Source organism: Ictalurus punctatus, chromosome 21 (genome assembly GCF_001660625.3).
Source record: "Ictalurus punctatus breed USDA103 chromosome 21, Coco_2.0, whole genome shotgun sequence".
Lineage (NCBI taxonomy): Eukaryota > Metazoa > Chordata > Actinopteri > Siluriformes > Ictaluridae > Ictalurus > Ictalurus punctatus.
Window position 1 is genome coordinate 16,253,776 of NC_030436.2, and position 22,560 is coordinate 16,276,335.

The following is a 22,560-nucleotide window of genomic DNA, read 5'->3' on the forward strand; positions in this document are numbered from 1 at the left end:
CCCAACCTCCCAAAAACATGCCGATGAAGATGAATGAATCATTCGTTTAATCTGCATACTGCACTTTTCAACCGAAAGGAAAGTACACACATGACCAGGTTGGAATGTCATAATAATTGTCCATTTTAAAAAGGGAAAAAGATTAATGACGTTTGGTTCATATTGAAAGTAAAGGCTGCAAAAATATACTAATACTAAAATTCTCTTGACATGAATCGACACATCAACCATCTTAAAGCTACAATAAAGCACGGTGTAGACACTGGGCAGAGGACGTGGGTGGAATTACTACTGGCTACAGTGCAGTTTTATGACGGGAAGTCTGTCCCACACAGATGTTACTTCATTTATCAGGCATCTGGATGGCAGCAAATCAATATCTTCGCTTCCATCATGCCACATGTGTTCGATTTAAACAAGGCATGTCATTTTTGATAAAGGATAGTGAAAACTTTTCTGTCCTGGCTGACAACTTGCATTAAAGGCTTCATGAAGTTCACAGATGCTGACACACTCCTGAGACTTCTTTCGTACTGGTTTGTAATTGGTATAAAATGACTGTAGTCTGGTTAACTGACTGTTTAATTAATTGCCCTGTAATGTGAGAAGAGCACTGTTCTCCGGGGAAGGCTTTGCTAAGATTTACTGTCCTTTTTGCTAGATGTCTATAATAAATAAATGTAAAAACAACAAACGAACAAACCTATTTTATATGGGCTAAATTGCAGAGCTTCTTTTATTAGGCTAATGATTATTCGGTTTGGTTTATGCACAGGCTATTAAAAAAATCACATATATATAAAAAAAAAAACTCGCCTTTTATGTATGTACTTTTTTGAGTCATAATAATTATAACAATAAAGTAAAACAGTCTTCACGTGGAGGACAAACGTCAACGCTGCATCTTTCCGTCTAACCATAGAGCCTTAAAACACATGGGATATGTAGTTCCAGCTTCAGCATTCCCTATTTCCTAGAAGGCCGTTAAGACAACAACTCCCAGAATCCCTCACTGACCTGTGCACCGCTTACACAGACCGTGAGTACACGCTATCTGCTTGTCAAATGTGTAGCGATTTCAGCACTCTGTGGCACAATACACCATTTCTGAGATTACGCGTTTATTTTGAGAATCTGTATCTTGTCGCGAGAGTGAAATGGCGTTTGATAACTTTATAATCCTTGAGTGACGATAGAATTAGTGATAGTTTCACTTCCGGGATATAAAGCTAACGTTGTTAGCATCAGTTCCACTCATTCCACCGTGAAGCCCAAATCTCTCCCTTTCGGATAAAGAGTGCACTACATAGGGTGCACAAGTCACTATTCCAGACCGAGAGTAGTGCACTTATATACACAGTAAGGACATTTAGGACTCAGCAATGTAGCAAAGCCAGATTGAAATACTTACCGGTCATAATTAAGGATAAAAATGGTAGTAAATCTATTTTATGTTTTTTAAAATTTTATTAAAAAAAAAAAAATTGGTTAAGGTTGTTGAGAATGTTCTGGTGCATTTTATTTCAGCTTTAATGCGCTGTTGTATAATTGATCCTGGAGTCCACCTGCATTTAAACAAACAAACAAACAAACAAACAAACAAACATTTCACTTGTACTCCATCCAGTGTTCATGACTGTGCCCTCCTCCATGTGAAGGTTATACCCCTACACAGGCTCGGGGAGTAATGGAATACATGTAACAGCGTTACATAATCAGGATACAAAACAACTGGTAACTGTAATCCGTTACAGTTACGTCAAAAAACAAACAAACAAAGTAATCAGATTACAGGTACATTTTGTAAAATAATAATAATAATAATAATAATTTAAAGCCAAAGAAATCAATCTTTTGACATAACACAATATACAGATACATCTGAAAAAACTTCATTTGTTTCCGTAATTTAATTCAAAAAGTGGAACGTTCATATATTCTAGCTTCATTACACATAAAGTGAAATATTTCAAGCCTTTTTGTTTTTTTGGTTTTAATCTTGAAGATTACGGTTTACAGCTCATGGAAATCAAAAATCCAGAATCTCGAAATATTAGAATAAAGAAGCTCGGTAATCGGTGATTTGTCATTGGGATTGGTTGTTGAGAAAAATGCTAATCAGTGATTGGTCATTAGAACAATGGCTCGTCACTCAGTCAGGGTTTACCCTCCTTGGGGAGGGGGGTGTTAGGGTTAGGGTTAAACCTAAACCTAAACCTAACCCTAGGAGTGACATGGAGTCGACTGAATCTGTTCTCTCATAACTCATAACCAGCAGCTGTGATGTGAGCTGGAGAAATCTATCAAGTGGAGCTGTCTCAAAAAGTAACTAGACTTGAGAGTAGGGTCTTTTTAAAAAAAAAAAGAACTCGCGGCAAGTGTCTAAAAAACTCACCTAATCCAACGACAAACTCACAAAGTTAACAGCACTGGTAATGTGTGCTCAAAAAGTTGCTAGAAATCACTGGATGATGTCTGACTAATTTGCATATTCATTGGATCACCATGATACTTTGCATATCAGAAAGTGTTATATGAAGAAGGAAGATTTTCTGAAGGCAATTACAATAGAATAGAATGGACTAAAAAAAAAAAAAAAAAAGATTACGACTTATTTGTTATGGAAAGAAGTCGTCTTTAGTCATTCACCAAGCAGATTTACATCTTTTTTTTTTTTTCCATCCACACTGAAATGCAGATGATAGGAGTATGCTGAACATGTGCAGATGGCGGACACTATCCGAGACAGGACTGTTATTGCAGTTTATGCTGTTCACCCGGCTTGAAGTGATGCACGTCAGCAAAAATGGTGACAGGAATGGGTTGCACGTATGAATACAAAGTACATGCAGCAGGAATGCAGTGTTTATATTGTACACGGCTGTGTTCAGTAGTAAACGAGTGAAAAAACCAGCACTAACATGGATGTTATGGAGCTAGATCGTGAGTCATTCGGATTTGAGATCAAAAGACGAATATGAGACGACAGATCAGAATTTCAGCTTTCCTTTCCTGTTATTTACATCTAGATGTGTTAAACCACTTAGAACATGGCACCCTTTGGTGGCAGACCACCCAATTTTTAGGTCAGCAAATGTATAGGAGCAAATAGAGTTAAAGTAATTGACAATTTCATACTTGAGTCATTCATCAGAAGTTATGAAAAAATGTATATTTTAGGAACCACTACATTCGCTTAACCCTGTTTGCTGAACACTTTCACCCCGTTGAGATATTTGCATTATTCCATAAGTCAACAGGAAGGATATTCAACAGGAAGTTGCGTCATCCATATTTCCTGAAGATCACAGGAAGAAGTACCTTCTCTCATTCTTTATTTTAGATGATATTGATTGAAAGTAATACATTGCTACTCAAATTATGGACTGGAAGTAAATTCTTTATTTCAAAAAATATTTGAAGTAAATCATTTGAATGATGAACCACAAATTCTATGGAAAAAAAGTATATATATATATATATATATATATATATATATATATATATATATATATATATATATATATATATATATATATATATATATCCTGAACCCTGTTACACATTTAAAAGCCAAAGAAATGGTTAAGCAAATTGTTAAATTGGAAAGGAAAAATGGCATCAATGTACGTTTAAACCTACGATTTTGCGTGGACACACAGCTTTAACAGTGCAAAGAATCGTGGGAACAAAGTGTCAGTCAGTTCCTTTAGTAAAAAAGAGTACTTTGAAGTACACATGGCTGGTGTGAGTGTTCTGCGTAGGCAACATTGCTTCAGGATGGAACATATGAAGCTGAAGAAGGGAACATATGAAACTTTAGCACTGTGGCCTTCAATAACATGGCATTAGGCACCGTGTTATACAATTTCATGGACTCGAACATGTCTTGGCTGTTTGAGAGCTTTGGTGTTTAACAGTAGGGAAATTCCATGTGGTGCTGCAGGGCTGGAGTCCAGCCTTCGGGTGATTTCCCTGCGCTGAGAGATGAGTTGGATCTGTCCTGCACTGCAACCTGTTTCTTCCATTAAGTCAGCAAAGCAGTCAGTTGAACATTGCGATGTTTTTAGTGAGTATTGCGGAGGCACGTCGTCTGAAAACAATATTTACACACATTTATTCTCAGCTCAATCTAAATAAAGTAAATCAGCCTTTTTACATTGTTTCCTAAAGTAGCATGATAAGTCTGTTAAAAAAACAAACAAACATTAGTTAACATGAATTAAAAGTTTCATTGGAATTATAGTTATAGCTTGCGCAGATATCAAACAATAAAACGGTGGGCGTGAGCGTCCCTTATTTTTATGTTTGCCGGTCAAGTAAATGTTTCGTGTAAATATTAGAAATATTATTTCTTTGTTGAATGATCTCCTTTTTGTCATGCTTGAAGTTTTGCTGACTGGAATTGAATTACATTTTGGGGGGGTTGGGTTTTCGATTCCCGCTTCCACCCTGTGTGCGTGGAGTTTGCATGTTCTCCCCGTGCTTCGGGGGTTTCCTCCGGGTACTCCGGTTTCTTCCAACAGTCCAAAGACATGCGCTGTAGGCTCTAAATTGTCCATAGTGTGTGAATAGGTGTGTGAGTGCATGCGGGATTGTGCCCTTTGATGGGTTGGCAGCCTGTCCAGGCCTTGGGATAAGATCCAGGCTCCTCGCACCCCTGTGTAGGATAAGTGGTCCAGAAAATGGATGGATGGATGGATGGATGGATGGATGGATGGATGGACATTATTGTGCTAAAGAAAATACTAATGAACTCATTAACACTTTTAAACATTGTGAAAATGTTGTCCATCATACTTGCACGTACCTTTTTATACATACTGTATAGTTTATCAATGACTCAAAGAGAAGACTTGAGCTGCAAATCTCATAAACCCGTATGTTATTCACAACAGAACACAGAAAACATATCAAACGTTTAAACTGAGGAAATGTCCCGTTTTTAGGAAAAAATAAGGCCATTTTGAATTTGATGGCCGTAACACGTCTCAAAAAAGTTGGGACGGGGGAAACAAAAGACTGGGAAAGTAAGATTTGTTAGAGTTGCAAATCATCGCATTCTGTTTTTGTTTGCATTTTACACGGCGTCCCAACTTTTTTTTTGTTGTACATTTAACTAGCCTTTAACAGTATTCCGTACAGAAAGCTATTAGCACCACTCATAGGATTCTGCTTACTCACCTATATTAAATATTACATACAGTGCAGAAAATATTGTGAATAAAGTCAAATCTGTGTGTTGTTTCTTATTATGAGCTCACTGAATAACAAATCTAAAATCATTATGTAATAATGTAAGCTGTATTATATAAAATCCGTAAGAATTTTGGCTGGTTCTATATGATAAGCCTTTCTTATTCATTTCAACTGGCAATTAATTTACATCTTTCAAGAAACAAACTAACAGAATAGGACAATTTTATACTTCTTTTATAATCTAATAATGAGACAATATTAGACAAATCTGGCTATACATTTATGGCAAAGTGTATATCATTGTTCCAAATAAGGGAGTCAGTGTTGTGCCTTTTAAATAATTGATCTAAATGTCATTTTTTCCTCATCAGTAAAGCACTATATAGATTATCTGTTGTGTTTTGTACTTTTCTACAGATTTAAATTCGGTTTAGAGAGCTCAAATTTAGGAGTAAAGTAGAGCAGTGTGATTACTTTTTTTTTTTTTCTTAGAGAAAGTAATGAGTAAAGCAATACCATTACACTTTGAGAGACATAATTAGTAATTTGTAATAGATTACTTTCTTTGACTTACTGCCCCAAAATTGGTCATGCATAATAAAAGGGGTTGGGCTATAGAGCAGGAAATTAAATCCCTGTTAATAAATAAACCTACATCCATTTTTCACCCTGAATTGTCCACACACTCCACCCTTAAGGCAGATTTAGAGGAAAAAAAAATACAGAAATTGAAGGAACTGTATTTGCAGTGTGTGTATACAGCACATGAATATGTGTATAAGAGTAAAATGTGTTTGCTCTATCCTGACTTGCTGACTTGCACAGAGTAATACACTGACTTCATTTTGCCATTTCCCCTCTGAAATGGCCATCGCCATCTTAAAGGCTGTTCCATTACTTCAGCTCAAGTGAAGTTTGACCTCATGGAGGCCCGAGGGATTGAGTCAACACCGCTATAGATTTCAGCTTCAGAACTCACAGAGAAAACATAGTGTTGTAGCAAAAAAAAAAAGAGAGAAAAGCTGTTTATTAAAGCACACAGGTGCAAGAAATATAACTCCATGATTTGTAAAGAATAAATCAAGGACAGGGCATTCTGTTATAGGAAACTAAACAACAAAGCTGATTATTTGCCAATGATTAGAAGAATGAAAATTCATACTTATGGAGAACAATCGTTCTCTTCAAGCCTCTCTCTTTTATCCTCTTTCATAAGGTTAATAATATAGCTTGTCGCTTTATCAGGAAACCACACACGAACTCTATCCAGAAGACTTTCCCATGTTGGAAAACTTAAAGCTTTACCTCTGACTCTTGCAAAGCATTGACACTGGAGACTCCTTCCAAGAATGCAAAATCATCGTTTAAAAACAAAAACAAAACATCAGCACAATAACGATTACAGACATTTAAAAACACGTGATGTTTATGTGAAGCATCCACCGTCCAAGTCCCGGCGTAAGTTGTGTAAGAAAGCGCTCAATAGTATAAATGTTGCAGACAGAACTGCTGTCAGAGCTGCTGTTGTAGAAAATAAATCCGCACCTTCTGACCAACAGAATCGAGTATTCAAGCATGCTGTTGTATCATTGGAAAATGAAACATATTCGTCTAATTGAAATTGGGATTTATGTAGATCTTTCATTTATTCTTGTATAGGTTAATCAGTATACATGGGCTAGAACTTTAAGACGTGACCGCTCAGGGCCTGACTTACTAGCAGCTTCCACAGATTTGCAGGTTGCATCTTTCACAAGGGCAAAGTAGCCCATGTGTTGTCCGTTTTGCATCTTTGCCTTAATCACTACGCAAAATTTCGGCCGTTTCTAGGTAAAAGTGCAAAATCCAGTGTGGTGTCTATGCAAATCAATTACTTCCGGATCTTTCAACACCTGCAGTGTCATTTACTGCAGCATGAAGGTCTCTTTGGTAATGACAACTGTGTGTAATGTAATACAAACAAATGGCAGGTATTAAACTTGTGCGATCCTGTTTATGCCATTTTGTAAATGAAAAGCAAAAATTAAAGCCCTGTTTCAAAGTTTTTTTAAATGATGAACGAATGAAAAAAAAATAAAAAATTATGCCCTCAGAACCAAGACAATGTTAAGTTAGTTGTATATTTTTCGTTACATGGACGTGTTGATTTTGTGATTTTGTGTTCACACCGGAGTTGTACTGAAGATTTTTGACGCTTTTTTTCACCGCCTTGATCTGAGCTAGACCTGGCTACCGAGAACATTTAGTCCAGGGGTTCCCAAACTTTTCCAGCGCAAGGCCCACCATATGTCATTAACATTTGACCGAGGCCCCCCTTTTGCAAGATGTCTTTAAAACACATTAAAAATACAGACTTCTGAATATATCCCCCTTTTTTTTATTTACATCTTACATTTAATTACATCTTCCATCTTTACATTAGGAATTGATTGTGTGTGTGGCTGTCTGAGAGTGAGAGAGAGAAAACATACTCGTGGGAGGGATGGGCTTGGTGGCTCCGACCAAATTGTTGAGGCCCCCCGGGCGCCCTCTGGCGGTCCCCAAAGGGGTCCGCGGCCCCCGCTTTGAAAACCACTGATTAAGTCCACATAAAAACCTCATTTAAACATCGGGTCTTCCTCTTAAACAATCATCCTTTGTAAATCACCAACGGCACACCTGCTACCAGCTATTTTATCCTACTCTATATGTATAAATACTCTATATGTATAAATTAGAACCGGAGTTAACAAATGTATAGATGTAAACAGCGAAGTAACTAAAATGAGGCTTTAATGCGATGAATACACCATAACTTGCTATAACTCACTAGAGCAAAAGCATCCATTAGTCGACCTTGCCGAGCATTTTCACCGCGCGCACACACACACACACACACACACACACACACACACACACACACACACACACACACACACACACACAGAGGTGCATGAATAGGATTTGAAATAATAGGAACGTCTGAACGAAGCTTTAACAATACCCACATTATGAGCGCTATTGTTATTACAGTAGCTCGGTGGAATCAGTCAGAAAATCATTGTTCCTGCTAATGGAAATGGTAATTACCTTTAATGCACAGTAGTGCAGGCTATATCATGGAAATTCTCACCTCGTACAAAAATATGTGGTCCTGCAGTGAATTGTGCATTGTTAAAAGCCTTGGATAAAACCGTTACATACGGACAAACTGCGTTCGGCTTGCTTTTTTAAAAATGTATTTTATATTTACATGACTGTATGTTTTGCTTAGGCGATGATCAGGCGTGTTTAGAACAGGTGACCAGAGGGCGTGTGTGTACGTGTGTGTATCTGTGTGTCCAGCTGCATTTTTAATTAGAGCAACACGATTAGATATATTTTAATTATCTCCAACGCAGTGGTGCTGTTGAGAGATGTCACATGGCTCCTCCTTTTAATGTCCACCATCTGTCTACTTTATAAAAAAAAACAAAAAAAACAGAGGGAGATAGAAAAATGCTCACACACACACACAGACACCTGTCTCCTCCAAACCCTCCCGGTCGTCTAGAAAGGGACGACACCTTTCACATCTTTCCCTTCCTGTTTGCTACATTGTTCCCTTTTCTATTTCCGCATACCTGAGCTCACACACGCTCACGATTGGCTACTGTCGCTGTGATTGACAGGAGAAACAGGAGGAGTATGTCATCCCTCCCACCCAGACAGTACAACTAATATTGCTCCATTGGAAAATCTTAACCATGTCCTGAGTGCCATTATCAGGATTTGAACTCACGATCTTCCAATGATGTGAGCGTAGAGCCTTCTATCTTTCCCCAGTCTTTCACCTCCAGTCCCCTGCACTGTATATAGTGTTTTCTTTCCTCCTCTGACACTCTTATAACCTCATTTAGGACTCGTGTCAGGTGCAGAGAAATCAGCCAAATTTACGAACACCGCCTTAAATAATACATATTTATACACTATTATTTCCTCTAGTGCCACTGCGACACATAGACTCTTTACTCTTCTTTGACAGGAACAGCGTCCCATAGGCTTAAGCTTAAGTCATGTCTCCACAAAGAGAATATGTGTGTGTGTGTGTGTGTGTGTGTGTGTGTGTGTGTGTGTGTGTGTGTGTGTGTGTGTAATTTTCTGAGCCGTGCACCTCCCTTGCTCATAACTGTACGTGCAGATTTGCCGACAGAGATGCATAATGCAGGAGCGCCGCCATCAATTATGCAGCATTTATTCATACCACAGCAATACCTAATTGATTTGATTCTCTTTGCTTCATGTATTATTGAGCAGACGGGTCCCCGTGTGTGTTTTCTCTCTGCCTCTGGATGTTGCCATCGGCCACAGAGTTTTACACAGACGCTTGAAATTGTCAAACTCCGGCTCGAAATTGCCCTTTGTCTTTTTGGCCATGATCTTCAATGACAAGATATGTGAGGTTAGATGGGTGGATACTGAGCTTTACTGAGCATTCAAAAGCTTCAGCAACCAAATGTTGAACAGTGATGAAACGTTGAATTACGGTACATGGACATCTTCATTTTGAGCCGTGTCACAAATGGATGGTGTTTGGGAGTAAAATACAGGGTTTCGAAGGAATTCGAAGATGTTAAACATGAACAAAATATTAGGCAAAATCAATAGAAACATAGTACATAAAGTTAATATAATTCTAACTAGTCTAGAGAGAGAGAGAGAGAGAGAGAGAGAGAGAGAGTTCAGTGTGATGCTTGGTTGACCATGTAATGATGTTTGCTTCAATCATTTTAGGAGACTCTCATATCTGTTTACTTACTCACATTCGTACCTACTTAATTACATTTGTACCTATTTATTTAGTTATTTATTTACTTACCTGCTTCCAGTCCCCTCTGAAAGTATTGGAACAGCAAGGCCAATTCTATTGTTTATCATGATACATTTGGGTTTGAGACAAAAAGGTGAAAAGGAACTGATAGATAAGAATTTGTTAAACTTAAAACGTAGCACCTTTAGTGGCAGACCACCCAATTAAAATTTTTTTTTAAACATGAGCAAAAGTATAGGAACAAACAAGTATTTTTAAAGTAAATTAAAAATTATTTGGTTGCATATCGTATTGCTTGCAATAACTGCATCAAGCTGGTGAGTCACTGACATCACCAAGCTGTCGCATTCTCCTTTTGCGTTGCTTTTCTAGGCTTCCACTGGAGCTTTTTCAGTTGTTTGTTTCGGGGGGGTTTCTCCCTTCAGTTTCCTGCTCAGGAGGTGAAATGCTGCTCAACTGGGTTAAGATCTGGTGATTGACTTGGTCAGTCCTTCCATTTCCCCCTGATGAAGTCGTTTGTTGTGTTGGCGATGCTTTTTGTGTCACTGTCTTACTGCATGATGAAGTTCCTCCCAATTAGATTGGATGCACTTCTCTGTAAATTGGAAGACAGGTAGACTTCTGAATTCATTCTGCTGCTACCATCATGAGTTAGTTACATCATCAAAAACAGATTAGTGAGCCCGCTGAAGCAGCCAAGCAAGCCCAAGCCATGATACTTCCTCCTCCATGCTTGGCTGATGAGCTTCTATGTGTTGGATCATCAGCCGATCCTTTCTTTCTCCACACTTTGTCCTTTGGTAGCAGAACTTTTGTGGCTCACCTCTGTATTTCTTCGCTAATTCCATTCTGGCTTTCTGATTCTTACTGCTGATGAGTGGTTTGCATCTTATACTCTATACTTGAAGTCTTCCTCGAACGGTGGATTGTGATAACTTCACCCCTGCCCTGTGGAGGTTATTGGTGATGTCACTGACTCTTGTTTTTGGGTTTTTCTTCTAGGGCTGAAACCAAGAGTACACATTCAGAGATATTAATTCTTTAAACAATCAATTTAACACGGCGCACCTAGGCGGCAAGAAACACGGCACCTGTTCCAATATTTTTGATCACTTGAATAAAATGAGTAGGTTCAAACAAAAGGTGCCATGTTCTAAGTGGTTTAACACATCTAGATGTAAATATCAGGAAATGAAAGCTGTAATTCTGATCTGTCGTCTCATATTCGTCTTTTGATCTCAAACTCAAATGTCTTTAGTGTATAGCAAAAAAAAAAAAAAAGGAATCGGCCTTGCTGTTCCAATACTTTCAGAGAGGACTGTACTTACTTTCTAACCAACTTATTTACTTATATCTAATTTATCCTTGGGAAGAAGTAGTAGCACCTACTTACTAACTTTCTTACCTACATTCTTACTTACTTTCTTTCTTTCTTTCTTGCGTATTTATTTACTTTATTACTTACTTATTTAATTTCTAATATACTCACTTACCTATTTATTTATATCTGCTTTTACATTCCTAGCATTTTCATATCTTTATCACTGTATCATACCTTTAAAAAAAAAAAAAAAAAAAAAAAAAAGTATATTTGGAGAAATAAAATAGACTAAAGTCATGTTTTGTAAATTTTTTTAATTTGAGATTTTTTAAACAGTGACCCTAAAGCACAGTCATGCATAGCTGTTTTCTTGTATCAAAATTCAGCTTTAGCTCGAGACCAGTTCAACTGAAACCCCGCATTGCTCATATAAAAGTAGCTTGTTCTGGTCTTACATAATAATCCAGCTATTTCTTTTATTTTAGTGGTCTGATCTCTTGTCAAATCTCCCAGGCCTCTTTATCCCGACCAAAGTGATTCGTCTTGTCCTTTATGTGCCATTCAGGACAAGACACCTTGGTCTGAAAGCCTCTTTTTAGGACTGACTCGCCAGGATATAAACCACAGGTCACTTTCCTTCATCACAATTTTAAAGCTTCTTTCCTTCCAAAGGGCCCAAGAGGACAAGAGGGGGGCTTTTTTTTTTTTTTTTAGTTGACCTTTAAAGGTGAACGGCCAGCACGGTGCTTCCTTTCTCCGCCTTTGGCTTGTGTGTGTGTGTGTGTGTGTATGTGTATGGATGTGTGTGTGCTGCAATGCAGTGTCCTGTGCCTCAGATTCTGTCTCAGAGGCTGAATATCAAAATGTTCCTGCTCTTCTTTTTTTTTTTTGGCTATTTGTGGAGATGCTGATTTGGGCCCCGCAGGTTTCGATAGAGAAAGCGAAAGATGGATGGATGAGAGGAGAGGGGAAAGTGTGTGAAAATGAGAGATTGTAATAACAGCAATTTCTTTACAAAGTGTCTACTGTGTGATTTTTATTTATTTATTTTTTTTGGATTATATTTTCATACCCACAGCCTACAGTAAGCGTCAGACAACCCATTTAACATGCACCTTAATAAATTCACTTATCAGCATCCAGCTCCTTTTCTGTGTAGGCTGTAAATTATACCTCAGAGGTAGCATGCAATTAACAAAATCACAGCTAGTTTTCAGTTCGTTACAGTTGCCGTATAATTACTCAATAGCATCTGTTCACTTTAATAGGTAGTGTAGGGACAAACCTAAGTGAGCATCATGACTGGCATGTTTACTCACGGGTCAGTAACGGCGGTTGGGTGAGTCATCACATGCTATTCACCAACAATGTGTGTTTGTTATGATGCCATCTCGGCACGAGGCAAGATGTAAATGGCAGAGCTACAAAGGCGAGTGACTCGGCTTCGTCTGCCTGCTGTCCGAGCGCCGTTTATTTTCTCCTAATCCCGTTCGATACAAAAGAGCTCCAGTCGGCAGTCGCGCCAACAAACTCGGAGAGGAAGAGAAAGTTTTTTGTGCTGCCGGTGTATCTGATGGACACGCCGATAAGGATTACCGAGTCCACCAGGACTTCAGGACGTGCAGGAAAACCGACGGAAGTCTACTGTTTTCAGCTTATGCTGACGCCCAGGAGACGCGAAAGACTTCGGATTGGCTCAGCCAATCCTTTAAACCAGACCCAACTGCTCTGAATTTAAGGGATAGTCACTCTCGTTCAGCCAGGATCCCATTTTCAGCTTAGTGGCAGCTGCGCATCTGCTTAACTTTTTCGTCTCACCAATATTTCTAGACGACTTGATCTATTTATTTGAAATATTTCTTTTATGTTGTATACAATTAAATAGTTTTCCGTTCGGTCTATAGATTGCGATAGTGAAACAGTCTCTCGTTTGAAAAAGTGTCTCAGTCTACATGAAAATCCCCACATGAGCACACCAGCCTTGTGATAGTACGTCATAAACTATCATATCAAACGACATCATGTGAAGAGCTGCATATTGAGTGAATGTGGAAAAACACCAAGATGGTTAAAACAACAAAAAAAAAGTTACAATCCCAAGGATTTGTGTGTGCGGACTGATGATAAGGTGGAACTATTGCTTAAGGTTGCACTCGAATACAAAATGTTCGCCCAGGGCTTTTCTAAAATCTCTGTTTGTGGTGTAGTTTGCAGCACCAGAGCATTGGAATCAGCAGCGTTGCTTTGCATATCATATTCTGGCGACTCCGCAGGAGCGTGTAAACAATAAATGAAAGCGAAATGGCAAACAACTTATCAAATAAGAAAATACAGAACACAAACTAACTAACAACCCGGTCAGGAACTGTGATAAACACTTTAAACACGTGTGTGGACAGGGCTTAGTGATGGTTGTTTTTTTTTTGTTTTTTTTGGTCTTCATATTAAATTTTCACATAGCAGTGGTTAATGGAAATTTTAAATGGCTGTCTGTGTTGTTTAATCCCTCAGCATATTTTCTTTAATTTTCTGGAAGTTTCCATTAATGTTAATTACGGGTCAGCTAGGTGGTGCAGGATCTCAAGAATACTTTCAAAGATGAGCTCATTCAGTGTAATGAGAACAGAATAGAGGTGATTTAGTGTGTTCAACTGAAAACATTTTGGGCATAAAAGTGTAAAAAGAAAAGTGTATCTCTGCTTTAAGAGTGGAATTAACATCCAGTTGGTGTTCTTACTAAAATGTCTGTCATTATCGGGGAAAAAAAAGGCTATTAATAGTATTCATACTTTGTAGTTGGCCAAGGGATGTTCCATAACGTGAAATATAACTATACATTTATAAAATGTATGTCAATCTTTACTAACCACATGTAATTACTGGCGCCAGATGGGGCCAGAGGTTTTTTTAAAAATCATTTTAATCATTCATTCATACAAAATCTGATAAATTCACTCTTGCTTGTTTACATCACTGCACATTTAGTACGAGTGCAGATTGCAATATTAATGAAGTGATTTCTTTGAATTAGCAGTAATTAGGCTAATCTAAAAACTAGACCGGTTCTATCTCTAGGCGTATACAGTTCCTCAGGCCTAACTCGTCGTTCTGCCTCACATGTCTCCGCACGGCCTTATCCTTTTTGCATGAGAATGCTGCCGAGCTGATATATTATCATATTTGTGTGTTATCTCTTGTAGCTGGTGGGTGTGAATGCCACGCTGAGCAATGATTAGAAATATCAGCCTTTGCAAAATGCCACATTTCTGTATATCACGCAAAGAATGGAACCAGAGGCAATAAACGCAATGAAGCCTGTCTAATTAAATTCCTTCACATGTAACCATTACTTATTTTGTATCAGGAGGAGGAAACTAACCCCCCCTCCCCAAAAAAAAAAGACCCCCCCCCACCAATTGTATTATTAATACATTAATTAAATTGTAATGTAAGGATGGTGTGACTAAATTGGGTTGAGGGTTTCGTGGCTCTTCACTGCATTTATTCTGCTTGGGTGAGCGGTGAACAGTAGTGTACATTGGGCAGTGTGTGTGGAGTGTGTAGTGTACATTTGTGTGTCTTGGGAAAATCATGCTTAGAGGAAAGTTTAAAATAATTGTTGATAATATCAGCCTGGCTGTTTTTGACTACAATACTTTCTACAGCTTCTTACTCGAAAGGTTATTCGATTTAGAATAAGGCTTGATGATGAAACATTTCACTTTTCCAGGTGAATATATTCCGTATGTCTTAACCATCGCCATGCCTCTAGGCTAAGCGGTGACATATTTACCTGAAGTATTTCCATCCACAGCTTGGAATCGAAACGCGTTTGCTACCATGCGATTGTTCATAACATGCATGCACCTTCTGTAAGACTAGCACATATGAATGTTGGTACTGGTGTATACTCTATGCAGTGAGGATGGGATGTTGCGTGATCATAAATATTGATGTTTTGCGGCCGCTTTTCTTCCACTACACGAGTAGCTTAGAATAAAAATAAAGCTATGCTATGCCTCTTGTTCTCAATTCAAGCCAATCGTAACAGTCTGAACTCTGCTGTGTGAAATGACAGGATGTCAGAACAGTTCAGCTGCAATCTGATACGGAATATTTCGCCGGTTTATTTATTTATTTATTTATTTATTTATTTGTCACAGAACGCCATGAAATGCACCTCGGCTTTTGTTTTGACAGTCTTGCAAGTTTAGATCGTATATGTGGATAATGGAGTTGAACTCATAGCTTCAGTGGTATATGGGCGTACAAGATTGAAAAAGTGAAAGATAAACAGGGAATGAAAACGCACGGTCTATGAAGAGCTGACATATACCGATCAGCCATAACATTAAAACCACCAACCTAATATTTGTATAAGTCCTCCTTGTGCTGCCAAAACTTCTCTGACCCATCGAGGCATGGACTCCACAAGAACTCTGAAGGTGTTCTTGTGGAGTTGTATCTGGCACCAAGACGTCAGCAGCAGATCCTTTAAGTCATGTAAGTTGCGAGGTGGGGACTCCCTGGATCGGACTTGTTTGTCCATCCCTACAGTGAAGCATGGTGGTGGAAGCATCACGCTGTGGGGATGTTATTCAGCGGCAGGAACTGGGAGACTAGTCAGGATCGAGGGAAAGATGAATGCAGCAATGTACAGAGACATCCTTGATGAAAACCTGCTCCAGAGCTCTCTGGACCTCAGACTGGGGTGAAGGTTCATCTTCCAACAGGACAATGACCCAAAGCACACAGCCAAGATAACAAAGGAGTGGCTACAGGACAACTCTGTGAATGTCCTTGAGTGGCCCAGCCAGAGCCCAGACTTGAACCCGATTGAACATCTCTGGAGAGATCTGAAAATGGCTGTGCACCGACACTCCCCATCCAACCTGACGGAGCTCGAGAGGTCCTGCAAAGAAGAATGGGAGAAACTGCCCAAAAATAGGTCTGCCAAGCTTGTAGCATTATACTCCAAAAGACTTGAGGCTGTAATTGGTGCCAAAGGTGCTTCAACAAAATATTGAGCAAAGGCTGTGAATACTTATGTACATGTGCTTTTTCTTGTTTTTTATTTTTAATAAATTTACAAAGATTTCAAACAAGCTTCTTTCACACTGTCATTAGGGGGTATTGTTTGCAGAATTTTGAGGAAAATAATGAATTGAATCCATTTTGGAATAAGGCTGTAACATAACAAAATGTGGAAAAAGTGAAGCGCTGTGAATACTTTCCAGATGCACTGTAGGTGTCAAAGTAACAAAGTAACTCATGAATGCCAGGACCCAAGATTTCCCAGCAGAACATTGCCCAGAGCATCACACTGCCTCTGCCGGTTTGGTCTCATCATGGTGCCATATCTTCCCCAGGTAAGCGATGCACACGCACCCTGGGCGCCTACGTCATGTAAAAGAAAACGTGTTTCATCAGACCAGGCCGCCTTCTTCCATTACTCCATGGACCACTTCTGATGCTCACATGCCTATTGTAGGAACACCCCACAAGACCTGCCATTTTGTAGATGCTCTGACTCAGTCATCTAGCCATCACAATTTGGCCCTTGTGAAAGCCGCTCAGATCCTTACACTTTCCCATTTTTCCTGCATCCAACACATTGACTTTGAGAACTGACTGTTGACTTGCTGCCTAATATATCCCACCCCTTTATAGGTGCCACTGTAACGAAACAATGTTATTCACCTGTCAGTGGTTTTAATGTTATGGCTGATCGGTTTATTTTTCCAATTTGTAAAAGCTTTATCATTAATATTATTATTATTAGAAAAAAAAATCAAATCCATCCTGCTTTATATCCTGTCTTCATGTTTTCAAAACTGAATCCTGAACGTGTTTTCTCAAAGGCTAGTTGACTAATTGGGAAACCGTATAGGAAACCGTGTAGACTGCCTTTAGGGCCATGTTTGCCTGACAGCGATCTGTCGTGTTTTCTTGAGGATACATAAATCCAACCCAAAGTGCTTTAATAACTACATACAGTAGGTCTATTCATCAATTTAATAAATATCTAACCTTTCATGACACCAAAAGCATTGTCATCACGAAAACCCGAAGACTGTGATGGATTAATACATGATAACTGGAACATTGCTCACAGCGCTAGAAGTCCTAGACGAGCCGCCTTGAAATGTTATTGGTACAAGGGCGTTGCTTCGATGGCAAACGTGTGTGCTTTAAAACTAATGAATATCATTTAGAGCTAATGAATGACCATTAAGTAATAGGCTATGGTCATGGTGGAGTGTCACAAGCATGTATTTGATGTAATCTGAATGCGGCCACTATCCCCCCCTTTTTTTTTTTTTCGAAAAAAAAGAAGAAGAATTAGAAATGCAGATATAAAAATGAGGCCTACATACTTTTGCAATCATGTTTGAGGATGCTCAATATTATCTCTATCTTATGTTGTGTTATATTGTGTACTCGCCTCTAAGCCGTTTACACCACCGTCTTGGCTCTGGAGTGAGTACTCATTAAAAGTGATGGATGATTTTTTGTAATGTGTCAGCATCACTGTTGTGAAATTATGATATGCCACTGCAAGTGTCCAAACACTGTGTCGTACAAGGTCATTATGCAGTTTGTCAAAAAATCACCCATGCAATTGATCCATGCAGATATTGTACAAGACCGGGCTTACTGACAGATGTAGAGTACAACAGATGTGTTTGTGGGGTTTTAATGGTGGTAATGTTATGCTGGATCCAGCTCCATACTCACACTACACACGCTCCCGTCTGTATTACTGCTGTGCTGAGAATAACACACCACCCAAGTAATATCTGCTCAGACGTAGTTGTATGGTGGTGGGCCTTCCTGCTCATGTGTAAAATCACAAATGAAGCTAGCTAGCTAACAAGTGATGAATAAAAACTAAAAAGAGGTTGTATGGTTGTAGCTAGGCATCTGCCTTGGCATTTTTAGTTTAGCATCACTATTAAAATGAAAACAAAACAAAAAACACCATGCTAGTTATCTTCTAGGTAATGCTAACTAGCCAGCTAGCTGCCTAGCTAGCTAACATTCTAAAGTTTACAATTAAAAGAATTTATACATTGTATACCTTTTGTAGTTAGGTATCGATCTGTGATTTAGAAAAAAAAAAAACACATTCTAGTTATAAAGAAATCTTCTAGCCAATGCTAACTACTTAGCTAGCTGACAAGCTAACACATGCAGCAAAGAGTTTATGGTTTATATATCGTTGTATCTAGATATCTTTCTTTGTATTTTTAGTTAAGCATAACTACTAAAATTAAAACAAACTAACAGACAAAAAACTAACTAACCTAGCTAAAACCTAAACAAAAAGAACATGCTGCTTAAGAAGAACGTTTCTAACTAGCTACCTAACTAACTAACAAGGTAAATTTAGCGATTGAAGGGATTTTCTCTTTAATAGGACTTTTGTAGCAAGGTAGCTTTCTGGGCTTTTTATTTATTTTTTAATTTTTTAGTATAACACTGATGCTCCAAACAAAACAAGCAAAAAAAAACCAAAAAAAAAAAAAACATGCTAGTTATCAAGAAAGAGTTTAGCTAGCACCAACTAGCCAGCTAGCTACTTAGCTAGCTAACAAACTAATGTTAGTGTATGGTCAGTGAACTATATGGAGCTGTGTAGATTTCTGAGCAGTTTTTTTTTTTTTTTTTTTTTTTTGGCATGCCACTACTGAAATATAATGACCAAACATTGCTATCATTTTTATAGCTCCATATACATAAGAACCTACTCTTTTTACAGTATATCATGATTAAAATGAGCATGTTAGGGGTTGAAAGCAATATTCGGAAAGTAATCATCATGCATTGGCTAGTTGAGGCAATGAATTTCCCTCCTGCCTCAGTAATGAAAATAATCAAGCCACCTTAAACTATTAGTCTGATGACGGAATAATCTAGAATGTACGCTCACTAAACAACCACTGTTTGATTCATCAGTTTTTCAGAGCTTTAGTTAAATAAATAAAAAATCACACTCTTTAATTGAAAATTTTTGAAAGGGTATTAATATTATTTATAAGTTCATCTCAGTTAAGCACAACATGCTCAATTTGAACAAAGTAATTCTGTTTAATGTCAGAGAGCTTTGATTCTTATGCATGAAAGAACGCGCTAATATTCATCACCATCACAGTAATAATGTGGAGTTTTATTCGTTTTATGCACTTGGATATGTAAGTACTTTGTATTTGTTATTGAGTTCGCTCCTAAAGGCAAGTCCGAACGTTCCCTCTCATTACAGCTCATGATTGTGGAGCGCTGTGACATATCGATGACCATTCAGAGCCATGTCATCTCATCATCCCTGCCTTTATTTATATGCCTAATAAATAAACAATTGATTGCCATGTTGCGCCACAGTATCTTTTGATGTCGTTTTGGGGGGGGGTAAGCCTCGGTGCCGGGCTATTCATTTCCCTAATTAGATGTGACTTAATAATGAAATTATTTCATTATTTTTGAACATGCACTTTTTTAGATGGACTTTAATGCACCGCTGCCAGTTGGATCTGGTCCTCATGTGTATGATGATCAAATCCCTAGAGCTAGGTGAAGCCAAAATGAAAAGCTTGCTACCAAAAGAGCTCCCAGATTTGAGTTTAGCTCCCCGTGCACCCGGCCAGAGGTCACATGTTTCTGAAGCTTATTCGCCTGTGGGCTTGGACACAGAAAGTACAAATATTTCACAAAGAATCAATAATGTTCTACCACATACTAACCTTGGAAACTACTTTTAAAAAAATAAGGGTTTTTTTTTCACAGGGTTTTTTTTTTAACCAAATAGAAACCAGTATCAGATTTTCTTTCACATGTGTTTTCACCTTAGTCGACGTGACTGACAGTGGAACCCCATCAATATCCCCTATGAACATTGTTGTAGACTTAATTGAGCAGCAGCGTATTATGTGCAGTATGATTATTTGTACTGTACGTGGAGCCATCCAGAGCAGCACAAGGTGAATCATGGCTCATATGGTTGTGCTGATTTTTCCACAACAAACTCTTTTGTTTCTCTCACTGTCTCTCACTTCTTCCCACGCTCCTATTCTCTGTCCTCCTTAAGTCACTTTAATCAGCCCTTTTTAATTACTGACACCCTCAGCGTCACCCTCCGTTCGTTCACTTGTCACCTTTGGGAGATGGAGCCATGGAGCAGGAGACAGAAAAGTAAAACGAGGTCCTGTGTTTCCCGCGGGTGTTGGAACAGGCCTGGTAATAGCATGGACATGACGCCAGGCACTTTGCTGGATTGCCAGCTCGCATCTCGTGTCCCCATAGTGCCTGCCGGATCTCTTCTCAGCACTGTCTTGATAAATGGATTTTTTTTTTTTTTTTTTTCTTAAGACGAAAGGCAGAACGAGGACTTCTTTTCCATCACAGCCTAGGTCACAGCTACTGAGCTGTGAAAACATCTACACGTTGTAGCAACGCATTATTCAAATCCTTCTGAGAGAAAGTACACAATCTGCTCAATTGATTAAGTCCATCGCGTGTGACGTCTCTGGTGGATGGTTCTCTTTGCAGTAAAAATAAACGCTGTGTTGTAGGCTTCTTAACGAAGCCCAAATTACTGCGACCTTCAGTGTCGTCGGATTTTGATGCATTGACATCGCTTTGCTCCATTATTAGTAAGTTCTGCTCTGCAGGAGAATGATTTTGGGGGAACAAGAATTCAGTAAAAGCCTAATAATCCAAGGTTACTTTTACTCATTAGCATCTCTTTCTAAAGGAAGGTGCGTTCAAGGACAGTGTTGTTGTTCGATGCAGTGGCAGTGCTTTTCTGCTTGGCATATTCAAGCACCGCGTACAGAGAGAGCATTAAGGTGGGTGCTCGTGAATATTTTATTTCTCTTTCAGTGGAGCTAGCCTAAATTCAATTTTAATTGTCTCTGGAAAAGAAGAGCCATCCATATCGCTAAAGGTCTAGGAATAACAATCCTTATTATGGTGGTTAGAGGGGAAGTGTTGATATTGAATGAAGGGATGAAAAGTTTTCAGGCCTGTTGGGCATTAAATATTTCAGCATACAGTTTCCAGGTATTGTACTATTCCTTTACATTCATAACATGTTAAATGAAGGTTTCCTTCACTTACCTTTAAAATTTTTTTTTTTTAACCTATTTAACACTAACAATCCGTGAATGTAACAATTGATAAGTAATTTTAACATTGTAATTAATGTGTAATTTAATTGATGTATGTTTATGTATATCAGTTAGGTCTTCATCTTCATTCCATGTGTATTCAATTCATGGCTAAAAAATAAGTCCAGAAGATTTGCACAATTCAGGCTTGCTTATTATTTATATGCGAATGAACTGTTGATTTAATTCGCCTGGTCTTTTTCCAATCTATTCCCAAACTACCCGGTTTAGGTGAACCTGTGCACAGAGTAGCCTCAGATTCCTGTTCTTGGCTGACGGCAAGGGACATGCTGAGCTGAAGGTGCTGGGAGTCAGTCCCACAAAGACGTGTTTCCCTGATTCCATACATTTGATACTAAATTTAGCATCCAAATGTGGAGCCAGTGGATATTGGCCTTTATCCTGAATTCAACTGAACCATCCTCAGGTCATTGAAACCGTCAGACCAATGGAACCAGACAGATTAATCAATGAACAAAATAATCGTTAGGTGCAACACTAACAATATGTTCTGGAAAATACGTAGTATCTTTGAAAAAACCCTCCATGTGACTCCACATTCTTCTTGAAAAATCAACGAGACATGCAAACTATCGCATTAATACCGAGCTCATAACATCACCAGTGCTGGATCTGCCTCAAAGTCAAGTTGGCCGGGGTTTCACTATTCTTTGGATATGCAGTACATATACAACAAATATATGGTACAAATGCACATACCAAATATATTTGCATATTGCATTTAACAGTAGCAGACACGTCTCTTTGAATCATGATGAAGATATAGAAATGACCATGCAGTAGACTTTGACTACTTTGACTAATTTTAAGCCATCGTTTTTAAATCCAAGCCCACCCAAACAACTATAATTTCATTCACAGTCTCTCCTAAAGATCCTTAAGCTGAAGCAAGCACGTTGGAATAATAATATTGCAGTCGAAAGGTCTTATTCAACTTATTGCAAGGTTGTGAGTTTGTACATGAGACAAGCACAAAGCCAATTTTGAGCTTCTGAGCGAAACCCTGAACTGCTGGGCTTTATTGCTGGACTGTATTCTGCATCAAATGTCGCTTTGGATAAAAG

The 22,560-nt window shown here is 38.5% G+C and overlaps 1 protein-coding gene across 1 annotated transcript in view; it reads left to right on the plus strand.

The window, feature by feature from the left end:
* The first annotated feature begins 376 nt into the window (after positions 1-376).
* fhit (fragile histidine triad diadenosine triphosphatase) overlaps positions 377-22,560 on the plus strand; it is a 265,926-nt gene continuing 243,742 nt past the window's right edge. The window contains exons 1-3 of the mRNA XM_053673957.1: positions 377-536; positions 923-1,039; positions 3,947-4,069. Of these exons, the coding sequence (XP_053529932.1) occupies positions 4,061-4,069 (9 nt within the window). The 5' untranslated portion in view covers positions 377-536; positions 923-1,039; positions 3,947-4,060. The remainder of the gene's footprint in view (positions 537-922; positions 1,040-3,946; positions 4,070-22,560) is intronic.